Source organism: Serinus canaria, chromosome 1, assembly GCF_022539315.1.
Source record: "Serinus canaria isolate serCan28SL12 chromosome 1, serCan2020, whole genome shotgun sequence".
NCBI classification, from domain to species: domain Eukaryota; kingdom Metazoa; phylum Chordata; class Aves; order Passeriformes; family Fringillidae; genus Serinus; species Serinus canaria.
Window position 1 is genome coordinate 105,654,773 of NC_066313.1, and position 17,722 is coordinate 105,672,494.

General features: G+C 34.9%; 1 protein-coding gene across 1 annotated transcript in view; it reads right to left on the reverse strand.

The window, feature by feature from the left end:
* Nucleotides 1-17,722, reverse strand: part of CFAP47 (cilia and flagella associated protein 47) — a 261,353-nt gene that overhangs the window by 175,418 nt on the left and 68,213 nt on the right. The window contains 6 exon segments of the mRNA XM_050976722.1: nucleotides 45-133; nucleotides 475-637; nucleotides 3,743-3,855; nucleotides 4,352-4,486; nucleotides 8,214-8,330; nucleotides 9,125-9,222. Coding sequence (XP_050832679.1) covers nucleotides 45-133; nucleotides 475-637; nucleotides 3,743-3,855; nucleotides 4,352-4,486; nucleotides 8,214-8,330; nucleotides 9,125-9,222 — 715 coding nt within the window.

The window sequence follows — 17,722 nt, forward strand, 5'->3', positions numbered from 1 at the left end:
AAACAGGATTATCATTAGAGAATTGTCTTTATATCACTTTCTACCTGAATACACCATCAGTTTTGAAGGGATTAGTGACATTTAGGTGAAATTTCTTCAGTTCATAACATGGGTATCTGCATCTTACTATACCCTAAAAGAGAACAAAAACCATAAGACCAAAAATCAAGTTAACATCGTTTTTTCCTTCTTATTTTCACATGTCCTCTATTTTTTATCTTGCCCCAACCTTCTCTTGTCCTAACACATTTAAGGGGGCTAAAAAAATGAGAGGATCACATAAAAACCATCAAAATTCAGAAGGCTTTCCAGATGTGCTTGATGAATGTGGATTACAAACACAAGCCTACCTGCCCTGACTGGGACATACCTGACAGAGTTTCTGTGGTTAAAAAGCACAAGTACAGAAACATCTAACAAAAGCTTGTGGTCCCATATGACATCAGAAAGCACTTGGCTGAAGCTCATCAACACCCCCACAAGAGAATTTCCAGTAACTGAAAAGGGCTGAAAGGGCTCCAGATTTATTTTCAGAGCAATCAGTGCAAGTTTTTACAGTTTATGCAGGATCCAAATGTGATTTATGTCCTTAGGAATCTTATATATTCTTCTGGAGTTTTTGCTGCATGTACATAGTCTAACATTGGAAATCTGAAAATTTATAGGTCAAAGACAAATGCTGAGCATTACTCACATTTTCATTCTTATCTCAGTCCTCTTTTGTTCGATATAATGTACAGAAGAACAATATGTTTTGTGACTATATTAATCATACACATATAAACTTACAAGAGGCTCAATACTCTTAACTTCAGCTTTCAGAGAAAACGTCATTGTGGCACCCTCTATTCCATCAACTTTATTGGAGATCAGTAGCAATACTGCTTCAGCAGGGTGCAGGAAACGAATTGTGAACTCCACATTTACAAAGCCTTGTTTCCTATGGAAAAAAAGCACAAAACCAGGGCTCAGAAAATACTCAGAAATTTCATTTCAGGAGCACATTTCAGAGTCTTTGTAAGGGAAGGGTCCTAGAAAAGAAAGCAACTTGTTTCCTCTGAAATACTTTGCTGTAGTATAATCTTCTGCCTAAGAATATTTTAACACATTCAATAAATGAACTATCAAGATAAAGAACAATACTGAATCCTTGTTGTTTTTTACATCAGCACATAGCTTAATTTTTCTTCACACACACACACACAGATGAAGTTCTCTTTCATTAGAGCATCACCCTAAGTTAACAGGAGATCCAATTTATGCTCCTCCATCTGAATAGGTTGTTCTGAGTTAAGCAGTTGTTCAGGCTGTTAAGCATTTTGCAGGGCAGATCTAGATAGATAATTTGGACTTAATCAAATTATCAATGAAGAGTGAGAAAGAAATTAGTTAAAAAACCCCTTCAGATTAATTAGTAAAGCTGAGTAACTAAGAGGGAGAAAAACCAAAGTTCTCTTGTACAAGCAGCAGCCTCTCTCTAATAAGAAAACTGGAGAAGACCACACAGAATGAGAGTTTAGACTAGATACACATTCAGACTTTATCTGCATCAGCCCTTCAATGAAGCAAGAATAAGAAAATTTCAGTGCCTGAAGCTCTCACTTTGAAGCTCTCAAAATGTCTCTCTGATTTTGAAATTAGTCTTAAAAAGCAGTAAATCTGCAATTGTCAATTCTGAAAATTGATGGTGAAATCCTGGAAGTTCTGTAAACATGGCTCTTACAGCTTTCAAGCTCCTACTGCAGAGCCCCCAGATAATTCCATTTATGACACTGAAGAGTTCCCCAGTCCCCCAGAGTCTGAGGCTCCTAGGTCACCTCACCATTCAAAATGTTCTGAAAAAATGATGCTGTGGTGCAGGCACCCAGAGGAATAAACTCCCAGTTTATACTTTTTTAAACTCCCAGAGACATACACTCCCAGTCTGCTCTGGTCACAAATAAGACAGACAGGCAACAGCAGTGTGCAGCACTTTCTGCCTGATCTTTGCCCTCTGACTCTTGCAACAGCTGAGAATTTGGATTGAATTGTTGCCTTCTGTGGCAAAACCACAAAGTTGCTACATTTTTATCTCTATTAATCAGTGTTGTGGTCAATGTAAAATGAGGGCAAATTCACCTCACGGAATTGTCTATAACCTTGTGGGTTTATGCTATTCCTGTTGTGAACTGCAAGTCTACACAGCACAGTGCAGTGCCCTGGAGAGTGGGAATCTCAGATCAAGAGGTAATGATGCCAGATGCAACAGAAGACACTCAACTACACTCAGAATGTTATTCATATTACTAAATTTCCAAACCCACCTACAACATGATGATCTAACATAAAGAACCTGCAAGACTCCCATAGTCCTGTCAATTCTTGGAGTTTCTTAAACACTTGCACCAGAATATTAAGAAAGCTATTAATTTCAAAGAACCTACTTTTCATTTAATGATCATGACATTATGATAAATTCTTCAGAGGTTACTGTGAATGACTGGCATTTCCACAGGTTTTTATTTCCATGCAATTTTTCAAATATTTGTTTCTATATATAACGCCAAGCAGCACAACAAGGTTTTGCACATTTTTTTCTGTGTTGATTTTGCTTTGTGGTTTGTTCTGGATGTTTAATTTTAAAGAAGTGGAAAACAGCCATGGTATTGACCTTTCATAGAAACACATGGTATTTTCAAGGATTACATTTATATGATATCTCATATTTGAAGTAATTGCAAAGGAAATGGAATCAAATCAGCCTCACAGCTTGCTGAAAACATAGCATTTTTTGTGGTTGCATTTGCATATATTTATAATAGGCATGTAATTTAATACTGACAGATTGATGGTCCTTAAAGAGCACTGTATTTATGTTGAGTCTTCTTGAACTTGACCATCTATATTTGAATTTTTTTTCTCCTCCATAGTTTATCTTCATACAAAGCCTGACCTTTATTTTTCCTTTTTACAGTCTCTAATCCATTTTATCTGTAAATGGATATCTTGCAGATAAACTTGAAAGCTGTTAACTGACAGCCAGAGTCACCATTACATCCCTCTTGTCTTCACTAGTTAAACAGGGATTTATGAAATTCCTTTATTGATTCATAAAGCTGCATAGCAGAGAAAGAGCAAAATGTACTTAGTGAAAAAAACACTCAATGAAATGAAATGGTGATACACCATAAGTATTTCTGCTAGCAGAAATTATAACCTAATGCTTTCCCAAAATTAAATCTCTCAAATCCCTAGATGTGTCTCAGACATGTAAGATGAACAAGTAACTACATCACATCCATCTTGGTGGGGAGAAAGATGGGGGCAAAAAGATGCAGTGTAATACTACTAAATCCTGTGTCATGGTCTCTTTAATTCCCAGTCATGCTTAAATTAAGAGCCAAAATCTGCAACTTCATAAGAAAAGAAATCTACCTGCTCATGCTTTTATAATGCATTGATGTACAAAATGTGAAGGAAGTTTTGATAAATAAGAAAAAAAATTTATTGGAGACAGAAGACTCTTATAATGATCTGAAGGCTTATATATTGCTCTTAAATTGTACTGAGCCCAACTGCAAGAGTCCCACTGAAATATTACTCTAGATTTGTTCCAGGTTAAGAAGAGAAACCCGACCCTTACACCGGCTAATTTTGCCCTGCTTGTAGTTAAACACATTTCTAGTGTTCCACCCACTCCTAAATTAGTAAGTTTCTATTTCTGTAATGCTACCAATAATAACACAAACATTTCATTACTTACCCAGCAGGAATGGTAACAGTGTTTCCTTTAGGTAAAGAAAAATCATGAGCATCTCTTCCCACAAGAAAAGCATTGTAGGCCAAAGTGTAATTGCTCGGGTTCTTCAGGCACACCTACCACAACAAAAGCAGCAAGATCAGCCTATTTTTACTCATTTTTAGACTATAAAAGCTGTGTTCTGCAGGTAAGTTCCAAAATACAAACTAAGGGTATCACAAAATAAAAAAGTACTTCAAATAACTGGGTAGATAATTTTCCTTCCAAAGGTGTGTAGATTTCCCATGGACTATCCAAACTTCGTTTTTGAGAGTACAGTGCATACTGCACTCCTATGCCTCTGAATCTCTTATTCCTCTCTTTGATATCAGATTTGTCAAATTTGTAGATTTTTTTATGTGCTTTCAAGCATAGGGAAAAAAACAGAAGTGAAATCCCAACACTGAAGAGAATAAAAACAGAAAATGCACACTTTCATCTTCTATATTTATTAGCCAAATGACACAAAACCTATTAATTCTTTGCTGCAGCTTATACATAACATAAACACATGCATACAAACTGTGTTCTAACCTTGCATTACTATGAAACTCAAGTCAATGGTATCAATACCTGCTTCAAAAGAGTTGCATGGAGAGCACCTGAAAATTCTATAGTGTTCTTGGGTAAGTAGTGAGGGAGAATGTCAAACATGTGGACACACAAAATCAGCATCATGACAGGATTTGGATCACAGATATCAGTGGCCTAATATTGAAAACAAAACAAAACAAAAAAACAGATGTTCAGTTAAAATTTTTCCTGTATAGTCTAAACATAGGAAGAAGAAGAAAAACAAATTTTAATTCTTATTAAAAAAATATTTTTAATCTAACCTGTAATAACTGGATTATTCTCATGGCTAATATGAATCTTGTCACTGCACAAAAAATCCTCTAATTAATGAAAACCACTGACATGCTGTGGTGATAAACCTAGGGCAAAAATTAAGTTCAACTTTTTTTCACAAAGGTTCAGCAGAAACAAATGCTAATTTTATTAAATGAAGCATAACAGAAAAAGCATGGAAACTTTATTGTCTGCAAAAAACATACATATTTGCTATCTTAAAAAAAAAATTAAGTTTATTTAAAATACCATCCCAAATACTCCTACATACACTAGGAGTTCACCAAGATCATTTCACCTTTCAAATAACAACAATATAGTTATTTCTATTGCAGATACTTTTATATTTTTGTAAATTGATTTATAAAAGAAAATATTCTTGCAGGTTAAATATTTGATTTACAGAAATGAGTTTGAGTGCAAGCTGCAAAACATGTCCAGCTTTAGTCCTCAGCAATTGGGTAAGTCACTGAGGAGAGTGGTAAAATTATTTGCCACAGAGCATGAAAAAAGAAAAAGAACATTTACTCTTCTGGACTGTCTTTAGTTTTGCAAGAGAGATGTATAGATATATTTATCATCTTAACTGAGTTAATTTTTATTTTCAAGTTAAAGTCTATTTAAAGTTTTCAAGGTTAAGTTCTCTTGCCCTGTGCCCAGCCAAGCAGCTCATGCTACTCCCAGCAGTTCTCACACAGCTCCTCCTCTAACCTTCCCAAGAGAGTGAGTACATAACTGGGCACTGGTCTGAAGTTCCCCTGCAACTCTCCATGGCTTCCTAGACAATGTTTGTCCTTGAAATTCTTAAGATTAATTTCCTATATTATTCTTGCACTGATGTAATCATGCATCTCATCTCATATTTCTATTTCATTCCATCACCACTGGTTGAAGATTCGAACTTTAGGATGCATTCCCTATGCAAAGTGAAAAAGCTTCTTCTGTGCCAAAAGCTTTAAACCTGAACTCTGAAAAGTATTCTGAATTTTCCATTCATTTATCTCAATAATGGCTATTGAATGTTAACCATTATTCCAATACAACTATGGTTTTACATCCCTACTTTTCACTCTTCCTGCATTTTTCTTTAAGAAAGAAAAGATGCCAGAGTAGATTATCTGTTGAAGACTTTCTTCTGCCACCTACTCTTTCTACCCATTTCCACTTAGATCAGAATTTATTCCCTGAGAAAATACAATTCTATCCTGTGATGAATTCATAAAACTCTATTTGTGCCATTTATCATCTACTACTCTAAGAACTAAATTTAAAAAAACACATTTCTTAAGAAATTAAAATTCATAGTAAATATTATTTGCCTTTTAAAATGTGTTAGCAAACAATAGCAATAATTATACATTAATAATGATACATATTAAAGTCTGAAAAAAATATTCCTTTATTGGCTACTCCAAATCACTGCACCTTCTAACTTAATCTCTTTGTCACACACATTCCCTCCACGTTGCTGCTATCTACCATCCAATCTTGTAATTATTTATTTTAGCCTTTCAGCTGAATCTTCTTCAAATCAAAGCATTTTAAAACCTAAAAATATCAAACACAAATTAAAAACTCATGGAAAGCCACAACTAATACTCTAGGGCTGAATTGTAAGTCATGATTAGAAAGTGGAAACCATTTCCTGCCCAAAGTACTCCATCTTAAATCTATACCTTAATCTTTAAAAGGATTTCAAAGCCTTGAACTCGATTAAAAGTGTCATTTAAACCCAAAGCTGAAGACTTGCAGACAGTTGAACTTCTTTATTATTACAGATTCTTAGATTTTTAGATTGAAAAAAACAGATATTCCAGACTTAACACATCTCAGCTTGTGCTGGTAATTAATGCAAACGTCCTGAGAGTTCAAAAGCAGTGATTGCCTGAGTGAATGTTCCAATGCTATTGGAACATTTTAGCCTGCTACATTTCAGACAAGATTATCAGAAAATTCCCAAATGAAGATATTTCAGCAAAAGGGTTCATGTATTTTGCCTTTTTTATTGCTGCAAAACAAGATAGTTCAGAAGTTTCCACAGTAGCCTTAGAAAAGCATATATGAATTTCAATAAATCTATGTAAAATGTACCCTTTGAACATGAAATTCAGATTTTGAAGACCCAAGATCTGTTTCTTTTTCTGGTACTGACTGACTGTGTATCTTTGTTTACATTGTTAGTCTGCACAGAAGTGGATTGTCCCGTTTATTGTAGAAAATTTAGTCTTAAAACAGTTACATTAGTGAGAATATCCTAGAATTCTGCTTCCACATCTGAAGTGTTCAACACCCTTTTCATACTGGCATCAAGCCTCTGCCTTCATGTGCTGAACTGCCTGGTTTTCTCAATAAAAGCTGAGGGAAAATATACCTTTGTTTTGAGGGTTATATCACCATTAGTTTTTTGCTTCCTGTCAGTCACAAGTATGGGAAGCAGTAGATTTTCTTTGTTTAGCCTGTTATAGCAAAGTCATTTCTAACAGAGTGATCTGTATCAGTAAACAGTAAGACAGCAGCTGATACAAATGGCAATAGCAGGGTTAACTTTTCCCTGTAATCATAACACAACCAAATGGAAAGGGGAAAAAAAGTTGTAATTGAGCATCACTTCATTATACTACTTTGTTCACTACCTCTGATTCCTAATGTCATTAATTCCTTTGGGAAGTTTCCTCCTACACTTTCAATTACTTTGTCTATTCTACTGCACCTTCTGCTCTTCCAGCCAGCCCAATATGCTCCCAGAGATGTAAATAACTCACAAAGGGACAGTTAAAGAAATGCAGACTGGGAGCAGGAGAAAACTGGCTTTGGGAACAACAAAAAGAACAAAGAAATGATATCTAACCTATGTAAGGTCACCATATATAGAAAATTTGGAGCCAGAGGTCAATAAAACCATGGAGATGCAAAGCATGTTTACAAAACTTATAAAAGAGATCCCAAGCAGATCCTTGATTGAAGAAATTATCAACAATTATCAACTTTGTATTCCTCCCCCAAAACAGGTCACCAGAAGCTGCTGGTTTCAAGTGAGTGCTACTCTCACCAGCATCCAAAGCTGGGGATAAACAAATTCTGCATGCACCAAACCTGGGACAGAACTCTCATGAGCCTTCATGGTTAGATGCATCTAACGGTCACTAGACATTCATATAATTTTTTTCACCATTTATTTTTATGGTTAAGTGCATGATGTTTGTTCTTAAACATATTTTTCTAAATTGCCTTCCAGTAGTAATAATGAATTCCATTTGAGTTTTCACTGTGATTTAGCATGCTAAAATCTGAACTGAATTAATTTATGTTCAGCTAGTTGTGCATGCCTGATTCTACAAAGCAAGGAATTATGGAAATTACTTCTAATTAAGTCTATTAATATGAAGAAGTATTTTGGTTTCCATCATATAATAACACATCCTGAAACAAAAATGGTTCACTACAATCTCACCTTAATTGGATGTCCAACACTATTACACAAAAATAAAATAAAATATTAATATATATATATATATATATATATATATATATATATATATATAATATATATATATATATATAGAGGTGCTACTATGAAATCACCTACCTTTATGTCCAGATCCATATTGATAGTATGCAGAGCCTTCACAAGTATCAAGGCGTTGTTCAGGAACTCTTCATGAGTTCTTGGATTAGTATACATCTTTATGAAGTGAGTGGGAATCTAGACAAGACAGAGAAATCAAACTCAGCCTCCCACTAGGTAAAATTACTGATTTTGTATTCTTGCTCCTTCAGCAATCAATAAGATCTAAATTTTGAACTGAAATTCCATGTTAAGAATAAACCCAGTAAAAAAAAAAACAACAACTAATACCAAAATACTCCCCCATGACTTGCTAAATGTTGGGGTATTTTTTTTTCCTTTTAAAGATCCCATAGGCCAAGAGTTGCTGTTGGGGAAAGTTCCCTGTCCAAGCACCCAGGAGCCACTGGCAGCCACCTGAGCCGGGACTGAAAGGCCCTTGCAGTGGGAGGCTGCAGGGAGTGATGGATGCCCTGCTTGACTCCCCACACCCCACCCTGACCCTCTCAGAAAGGGTTTCCTTACTGTCTCGACCCCAGGTTTCCCACAGCAGAATCTCAGACATCTGGATCCTTAAATTTAATCTTGGTGCAAAAACAGAAGAACACCTTGAGCTGGTGCCTCTGAGGAGGGATCCTGAGCCAAGGAAACCCTGGGCTTTTCCACACCTCAGCCTGAGTGTGTCCAAGTCTGGTGTGTTCCTTCTGGATCCCTAGCTCCTGCCATGTCCCTCTGGTCACCTGGCTGTGCCCCAGGTCCCCAGACCTTTGTTGTGCAAAGGGTCAGTGCCAGGTCTCTCTGCTCCAGCTGCAGCCCCCAGCACAGCCACACCCCAGTGCCAGCCCTCAATGCATTCCTCAGCATTGCAAAAACAAACACCCTGACATTCAGGAACTGCAGAAAACTTGCACAATATTAAAAAACCTTCTTACCAAATATGGACAGTAAACTGCCATCTGTGCTGCTAATACCAGACCATCCAGAAGATCTTGGTCAAAATTCACTATCCATCTCATGGGTGGTATTCCACCTGATTAAAAGACAAAGCAAGATTCATAAGACTTTCTTCTCCCCAGGATGTCTATTTTGTTGTGGATAGACATGGTAACTATTTGAAATCACTGAATATAGGAAATAACATAAGAAGGAAGCATCCATTCACATGCAGAATTTCACTTGCATATTTCTATTCCAGAGCTGTTGCTTGAAAACTTGAAAAATCTCACCTAGAATATTGGAACTGTTATTCACTCTGCTGCAGCATGTAAGAGTATTCATCACAGCAGAATGGAGAACAAATAATCTAAACTTAACCTCACAGATTAGGAGCCTAAATATGTAAACTTTTTATTACTATAGGCCTAACAATAATAGTTCTACTGAGCCTCATGAAAATATGCAGAAATCCTTGAAAGCTGAAATGCTTAAGACAAAAAAAGGAAAGGTTATTGATTTTATTTAAGGTCATATTGAATTGTTTGGCATAAATGCAATATAAATGAGAGCTAACAGCTCAATTGTTGCAACATAAATCACCACTTCTACAACTGTTGTAAACCCCAATGTCTAAGAAGGCTAGCTAATTTTCTTGTATTCCTAATGTTTCTTATGAAAATAAAACAAATTATTTAGACATTAAATGTAGTTTATTTATAATTGCTATTTGAAGCATCCATATCTTAAAATATTTAACACAGCATGTACACACCTTCACTGTCTCAGGACCAAGCTCCCAAATTTAGGAAACATTTTGGATTTCAGCCAATGGCAAGGTTTTCAGATAGACTGGGATCAAGCTTTCTTATATGGGACAAATTACATAGGTTTCATTTCACTATTACATTTAAATTAGTTCAACCCACAATAAACCCCTGTACCAGATCCTAAGCAAAATCTGTCATTATGCAGAAATTGGGCAAACATTTGTAGACTACAGCTAAGGTATCATCAAAAAACTTAAATGTCTGTCACTTCACATCAACTTGCAGATGCTTCAGCATACTCATACAGCTTTAGTAAGAAAAAACATGAGCAGATGCTGCACAAACTTAAAAACAAAGTCTTAAAATCCATCTGAGCTTAACTCTGTGACATCAGTAATGATTTTAGTTTGCCACTGCTTCGGTGTGGTGATGTTTAGGCTTGGCCCAAAATCCCTTCTTTTTTTTTCTATTCATGCGGTGAATCAATTTTGGTACTATTATTCTAAATATTCATTAAATATATTTTCATTAAATATATTTTTAAAAACAACCAACAGTATTCAAAAGAGTATCTGCATGAATATCTCATTGAAGTTTTCAAAACAAAATAAAACTTGCAGTAATCTCACTGTGTCAAAACTATTTTTTCCTTATTGCTTAACTAAAAGAACTTTTCAAGCAGAAAACTCAACTTTCAAGTCTTGAAAACTCCCTATTGGAAGGTACCAAAGATGGAGGATATATAACTGACCGGATATATAACATCCACCTGTTACTTATGACAGGAAGGGATCATAGTAATATGAGGCTCAATATCTAAATTGTAACAGTATTAATTTTAACTCAATTCAGACATCAATTTTACAAATATTTACAGTAAGAGACATTTGTTTCATCCCATCTTCTTGGGAACCTGCTTGCAGTTATTTAAAAAATATTTAATGTAGTCACTGCAAAAACAAATACTTTAAAAATAGCAAGACACATTTTTGAAAGCATACTTTCTTCCTAAAAAGTTAGTGTTTCTAGCATAAATTCATCACTTTATTGATCATAGTGGGGACCTATAAAAATCAATAAACTGTCTTCTTTTTTTATTAATAGAGTTCAGACTCACTCCCAGCACATAACATCAGCATTTTTAAAAAATCGATATTTTCAAATTTTTATTTTTACCTTTTTAAGATTAACTATTTCTGCTTTACTAAGTTCAATATTGAATTATTCTTCTGGTTAGTAATCTAGATTGATTTGCTGAGCGTGGTTATGGAAACCCATTAAACTTACGCCTTGATCAAGAAAAGCATCTTTTTTTTTTTTATCCAACTTTATATTTTACTTTAAATATACTATTTGCTGGTTTTAGTCTTCTAGTGGGAATATTACTTGACACACTTCAGGAGAATCACAGAATGGTTTGGATTGGAAGGGACATTAAAGATTGTCAAGCTCCAAACCCCTGCCATGGCCAGGCACACCAAAACCAGCACTTTTGTATTTTGTTGTGCCCTCACTAATCCTTGCTTTTATGCTGGTAGAATTGTCTCTGTGCCAACAAAGTAGCTGGGGAACAAAGCTGGCTTAAAAAGAAAGAGCAAAAAATTCATTTACAGTTTAATCTGGATCACTCAATCCAGTTTTGCCATGTAGCCACATAAATGTGCCAGTGGAAATGAAACATGGTGGGACTATTTTCTAAAACATCATTTATTGAACTATAGCTTTATAGTTGTGTAAATGGGTACATAGAAGAAAAAAAAATTAAGTGGAATATTTTCCCATCTTAGCTAATTAAATACTTCTATAAGCATTTTTGGTTTTTTTCAGTTAATCCTTCTACTATCAATCAACCTACTTAACTCAAAGGCTTGTGAATAAATTAGTCAGAAAACATAATGTATTTTTCCTAATTACATCAAATCTAGCAGAACATCTGCCAGCTAACCACTCTACAGTAATTAAGTTTTTAAATAGAATTAGTCAATTTTAGTAGAAATAAACAATAGAAATCAGAATTATTACTCAGGATACCTCTAAGCATGTAAATATATTGAATTCTATTTGTACTGGCATTTCTTGCAAAAAAAAAATCAAGTGGAGCTTTAAGATAATGATTTTCATCCATTGTAATGATAAAAACCAGGCCAAAAATAGTTTCAAACATAAATGGTAAGAGGTAGTAAACAACTCTGTGTGACTGGGGCAGGGTGAGAGAAAATTGTCCAAACTTTCACTTCTGAATTGAGACGGATTCCTGCTACTTGCTAGCTGCATCCCAAAAGGGCTGGTTGCAAATTTTGATAACACCAAGACTGAAATGGCACATTCTAAATCTCCCATTAATGAACAGGAGTGAGACAGAAGCCCCAGTTATGCAGATAATGAACTGTGCTCTGCATATAGACTAATAAGATTGGGAAAACTGGAGACTTGGAGTTATGAAAAGAAGAGGCAAAACAGAAGCATTTCCAAAAAGAATCCATGGTCTTGATGAGACAACAGGGGACTGGAAAGAAGGTGAAAAAAATCATAACTGGAGGAAAGATTTTGGAAGTGGGAGAAGGTTCTGAAGATCAGAGAGGTGCATAGAGACAAATGCCACTGGATGGATGTTAGAGATTTTGGACGGACAAGGAATTGGTGTCTCTGAGCAGCAGCACAGCAGGAATTGACTTCTCCCTGATGCTCCAGTGGCCTCCCTGGCACAGAGGGAATGTGAGCAGAGTGCTGTGGGAAGCAACTGGATGTGTGAAATTACCAAACAGGGCAAGAGCTGATTCTACAACAAATCCAGGATCCTAACCCACCACAGGGTGTTTTGTACTCTGTCTCACTCACAATAAGAGGTGAAAATTCTTGGTAAAAGAAAATAACTAAGCAGGGTTAGCTTGGAGTGGATGTGCAGCCAAAACTTGTTATGGTTACAGAAACTTAAAACTATACTGCAAAAGGCCTCTGCAAGGGACCTGAAATGAGAGTGGCTCTGTTTCACTTGTGGATTCCACTCAGCACTCATGGAGGTAGCATGAAGTCAATTCAGTGATTTGGGACCAACTTAACTCTTGAATGCATTTACTTTTAATAGGTTTCTTGGGGCTTTTTTTTTTTTAACATGTACTGGTATCATGTTGCATGCATGTAGCAACCAAGCATAACAGCATTGTCTCCATCTTTGTTGTGATAGGTAAAGCCTATCAGAAGAGATAGGCAGACTGCTTGCTTCATTCATGAAGCATTTCTACTTAGAAGCAGCAGAGTTTTGCCATGGCACTCTAATTATTCACCACTTTTTAAATATTTCTTTCCAATTAAGTCCAGACTCATTGAGTTTTTTAAAACTTGATGTTGATGTTCTTACCCTGATGAATCAATAGAAAGTTTACAAGGTTTTCCAATGGTTTTTTGGCCCATATTCTATTTATCACAAAAAAAAAAAAAAAAAAAAAAAAAAAAAACCTAAAACCAAATCAAAACAAACCCCCTCCAAACATAGCAAAATTAAATATCTGTTTCTACTTATTATTATATTTTAAACCTCACCATTTTTTGTGGGATTTGAAAACTATTTTCCATACTGAGATAATCAAGGGAATACCTACAGCAATTTTACACAAAAATAACAAACCACTTATTTGTTGTCAAAATACCAAGCAGCTGTTACCATAAACTCCTCTGGGTCCATTTTTTAAATTTCTTTGATATGGAAATGATTAAACAGTCCAAGGAAAAATACTACACATTTTAACTTTAGTAAAATTTTGATTACATTTTTTGTCATAGAAAAGCGATGAAAATTAACTCTAGGAAAAGGGTTCTATAAAGTAAAGTACAAACTTCACTGAAAAACAGTAACCCTAACTGCTATCAGCTGTCCACAACAAAAATCCTAGATCATGTACTTTCCAATAGTTTCATATGCAATATTTAAAAACTGCACTAAATTATCTTACTCCCATCTGGAGATAATATAAAACAGATTAAAGAACTGGCTTTTGGAAAAAAAATTGTTTGCAAGCATTCATGAGGAAAGGACTATAATTTAAGTTCTTGAACAACTGGAGTAATGATCTGAAAAAAAATGTGATGAAATCTAATAATGATGCTTGCAGTATACTACAATTAATTAAGAATAATTCATTATGCAAGTGCTAGATGGAAAATTGGATAGAGAGAACTTCTGCAGGAAAGAATCTGGAGAAAACAGTAAATCCAATACTGTGGCAGGAAAAGTAAATACTGTGTTAGAATGCATTTACAGGAGAGTTGCATCTTAGCCACACTGATCTTTTCACTTCATCTTCGGTAAAGTCTCACCTGGTACAGAAACCAGCAATGGCACCAAACGTCAGGAGAAGGAGCAACTAAAAGGGTTTACAACAAAAAACTCTGAATACACTGAAAGTCTGAAAGAATGGAAATGTTTCGCCAAGAAGGGGGAGAGAGAGAAGCTGGAAGAGAAGGTAACAATCTGCAACTGTATGAAGTTAATAGAAAAGCAAATCTTCATTACACATCATATTTTAAAAGAGGAAGAATGGACTTCAACCCAAAATTTCCCATGCTAGAGTTCATGTTAGACAGTAGGAAGCTCTTTCAAATGAAAATGAGTGGGAAATTCTGGCAGATGTTGCCTTAAGTGGATTGTGAAATCTTCTTTTTCAGAGATTTTTATAACAGCAAATACCTATTTAGTACACTAAAGGTATATTCAGATTAGTCTTTGGACATGAGAATAAAGCAGATTTTTTCTGGTTCCATTCTCCATTTCTGGGATTTACTACGGGTTCTTTTTAAGTTTCACTTTTTTTAACTGGTCCATTATCTGGATAGGCAGAAATGTGATATATTGGAATTATCTGGATAAGAATAACCTGTGTCACCACTGTGACAATGCAGAGTGTAAAAACTGGCTTTATACCAAGGATTAAAATCCTTAAAGGATCAAATTTTTGTTGAATCTACTAAGTTTCAAAAGTATTTTATATAAAAAGTAAGAAAGACAATAAATCTTTAAATAAAGTACTGTATTTCTTGTGAAGTTTGTTCTGCTGTTTTCAAAAATAATAAAAAATTTAAATTCTTGCCATCACTTGAAAAATCTTTATGTCTAAAGAGGCGCAAGAAATACCAATGATAAATTTTCTGCTACATAGCCACAAGCAAAATTTTCAATTTCTGAGTTACTGAAAACCAGGAAAAAATACATATAGCTAGGCCACTATTATATGAGAATTTTCAAATAAACTAAATACATTCTCATAAAAATCTTGAAACTGATGGCCCTTTGTGATTAAAGGCATGAAACAGGGCTTTATAACAGGGCTTTATAGGAAAGGAATAAATTAGACAATGTTACTAAGAGTACCAGTAGAATGGTGCTATGACAGCAGTCTGTATAAGGAGACAGGACACCAAGAGTAGGAACTAGATGTTGTTAAACAGCTAATTGGAATACACAAATTTGTCAGCAAAAGAAGAATCAAGTCACAGTATTAAGCAGCCAACTCAAAACCAAGTATTTTACACAGAATAGAGATTTTACATTTACTTACTGCTTCAGAACACTATGATACTACAAGTCTGCATAGGCTGAAAACACAATTAAATTCACAGAATGGAAATCTAGTTCAGCATCACAGGAGTGCCATCTCCACCTGAAGGAGTCCTGAATTTCAAAGCAGGAAGTCTCAGAGTATGCATAAAGCAAGTCTTTACATTTGCAGTGTTACTCATCTCTAAGCAACTTCTTTTGAAGGTAGAATACTGAGCTACACTGACATTTAAGATATCACAGTATGTCCTTCCAGTGTAAACTGTGCAATAATAATGGTTCACATTATTATACAGCAAATTCATACTCTGGCATCTGAAAAATCTCTGGAGGGGGAACTAATCTATAGCTATAATAATACCTATAGTCCTGTTTCAGTAGCTTAAACCTGGCACTGAATAATATAAACATTTACAGAAGAAATATATAGCAATAACCTTTCCTGCACATGCTAACATTAGAACCAGAACAAGCTTTGAAATTATAGTACTGAAGTATTCAATCCCAGAGCATAAGAAAGATGAGATGAAATATGCCTTTGAATAATTTTTGAATAGTCTATTATTTATTAGTTAAAACTAAAGATTTAGAGATTGATAACTTATCAGCCTTCAGAACATATAGTATGTGTAGCTACATTTATCTTAACATGGCAAACAAATCAATTTTATTTTATTAGAGATGAAAGAAAAATTACAGTTCCTACTTCAGGCAGGACACAGGATACAACTCTTGCTCATGAAAACTGATAATTATTCATCTAAGAATGCTTGAAATATCACTGACAGATAAAATTAATACCCCTGTCAATTTACAATTCTAAGCAGAAAAGTTCAAGAAGCACATGGGGCAGTAACAGAAAAACAGAGATGTTGGGGATATGTCTCATTTATTCCCATCTGTTGCAGAACACTTTTACCCTGAGGCATGCACATTCATCTTTCTGCTCCTAAAAATAATTTCCCGTAGTCTTTCTATGCAGTTTTGTTTTATTTTCACTGATTCTTATCCTAAACAAAATCTTCAGTTGACAAATTTCTGAGGGTTTATGTAGCACATAAAAGCAGCATTACTTTATATCAGTCTCCATTTCTTTGGCCTTCAACAGAAAACTCCCCCCACCAGGACGAGGAAGCCCCACCAAGCCCATGTGCCCCCCCCAGGACCCTGAACATCCCAACAGCTGGACTACTGCTGGAGCCAGGGCTGGTGACTTCTTGCTTTCCCTCATTCATTTCTTTTTTTCTATTTCTTTTCATCTCACCTCTTTATCCAAAACCCATTGCCACACCCTTACAAAGTAGGTCAGGGACTAACATATCAACTTCCATGCTAAGTGTGTGATTTACTACTAAAACTGTGAGGTTTTGTAGCTCATTACTTTTTTCATTCTTTTCAATCATGAGCATTTCTGAATCTTGGGTGCTACTTTCACCTTAAGGGTGGGACCTCACACCACGGCATTTCACTTAGACATCATTCAGATTTAAAATGCTACAAATCACAGCAATTCCTTATAGCTGGCTTCTAGACTGGCTTCACAATGATTACTATCCTTTTTTTTTTACTTTAGTAAAACAAAAGTTAAATACTGCTCTCAATGAAACTTATTGTTTGATACTTAAAATAAATTAACAGAATCTTTCTGAAACTTCACAGGCTGAAATATGTTTTCTCCTCAAAAAATATCTGATATTGTATTACTAAATCCTCAGCTATACCACATTCAATATATATATTTCCCATGCATTGCAGAAGTAGCATTAATTATACAAATAATCAGAATGCATATTTATTCCCATTAACATACAAGACTGACAAGTTCCCTGTTTGGCTAAAAGCAGAATTGCTGTTTAGACATTTCACAGTGTATTGCAAGTAAGTAAAATTTCTTTCTAAGCATTTGTCTGATTATTTCTCATTAGAAAATTATGGTTTTGAGGACCAGCATATATTTCTATACATAAATGCATTTTTTCATATAAGCATATATGTCTACAAACGCACATAGGTATGTATATACATGCATATAGGTACACACAAACATGTACAAAATATACATAAGCCTAAGAGTTTAGGCTTTACTTTCTTTTTTTAAGTTGTTTTTGACAGGTTTTGAAACATGAACACTTTGAATGTTTTCAATATACAATTCCATCGGTTACTCTTTGCAATTTTATTTCCCTGAAGCTGCATAATGCCAGACATTATAAATCGTACAAAATAATTTTTATACTACACAAATATCTAAAAAGTTAAATGAAACATGAAGTTCT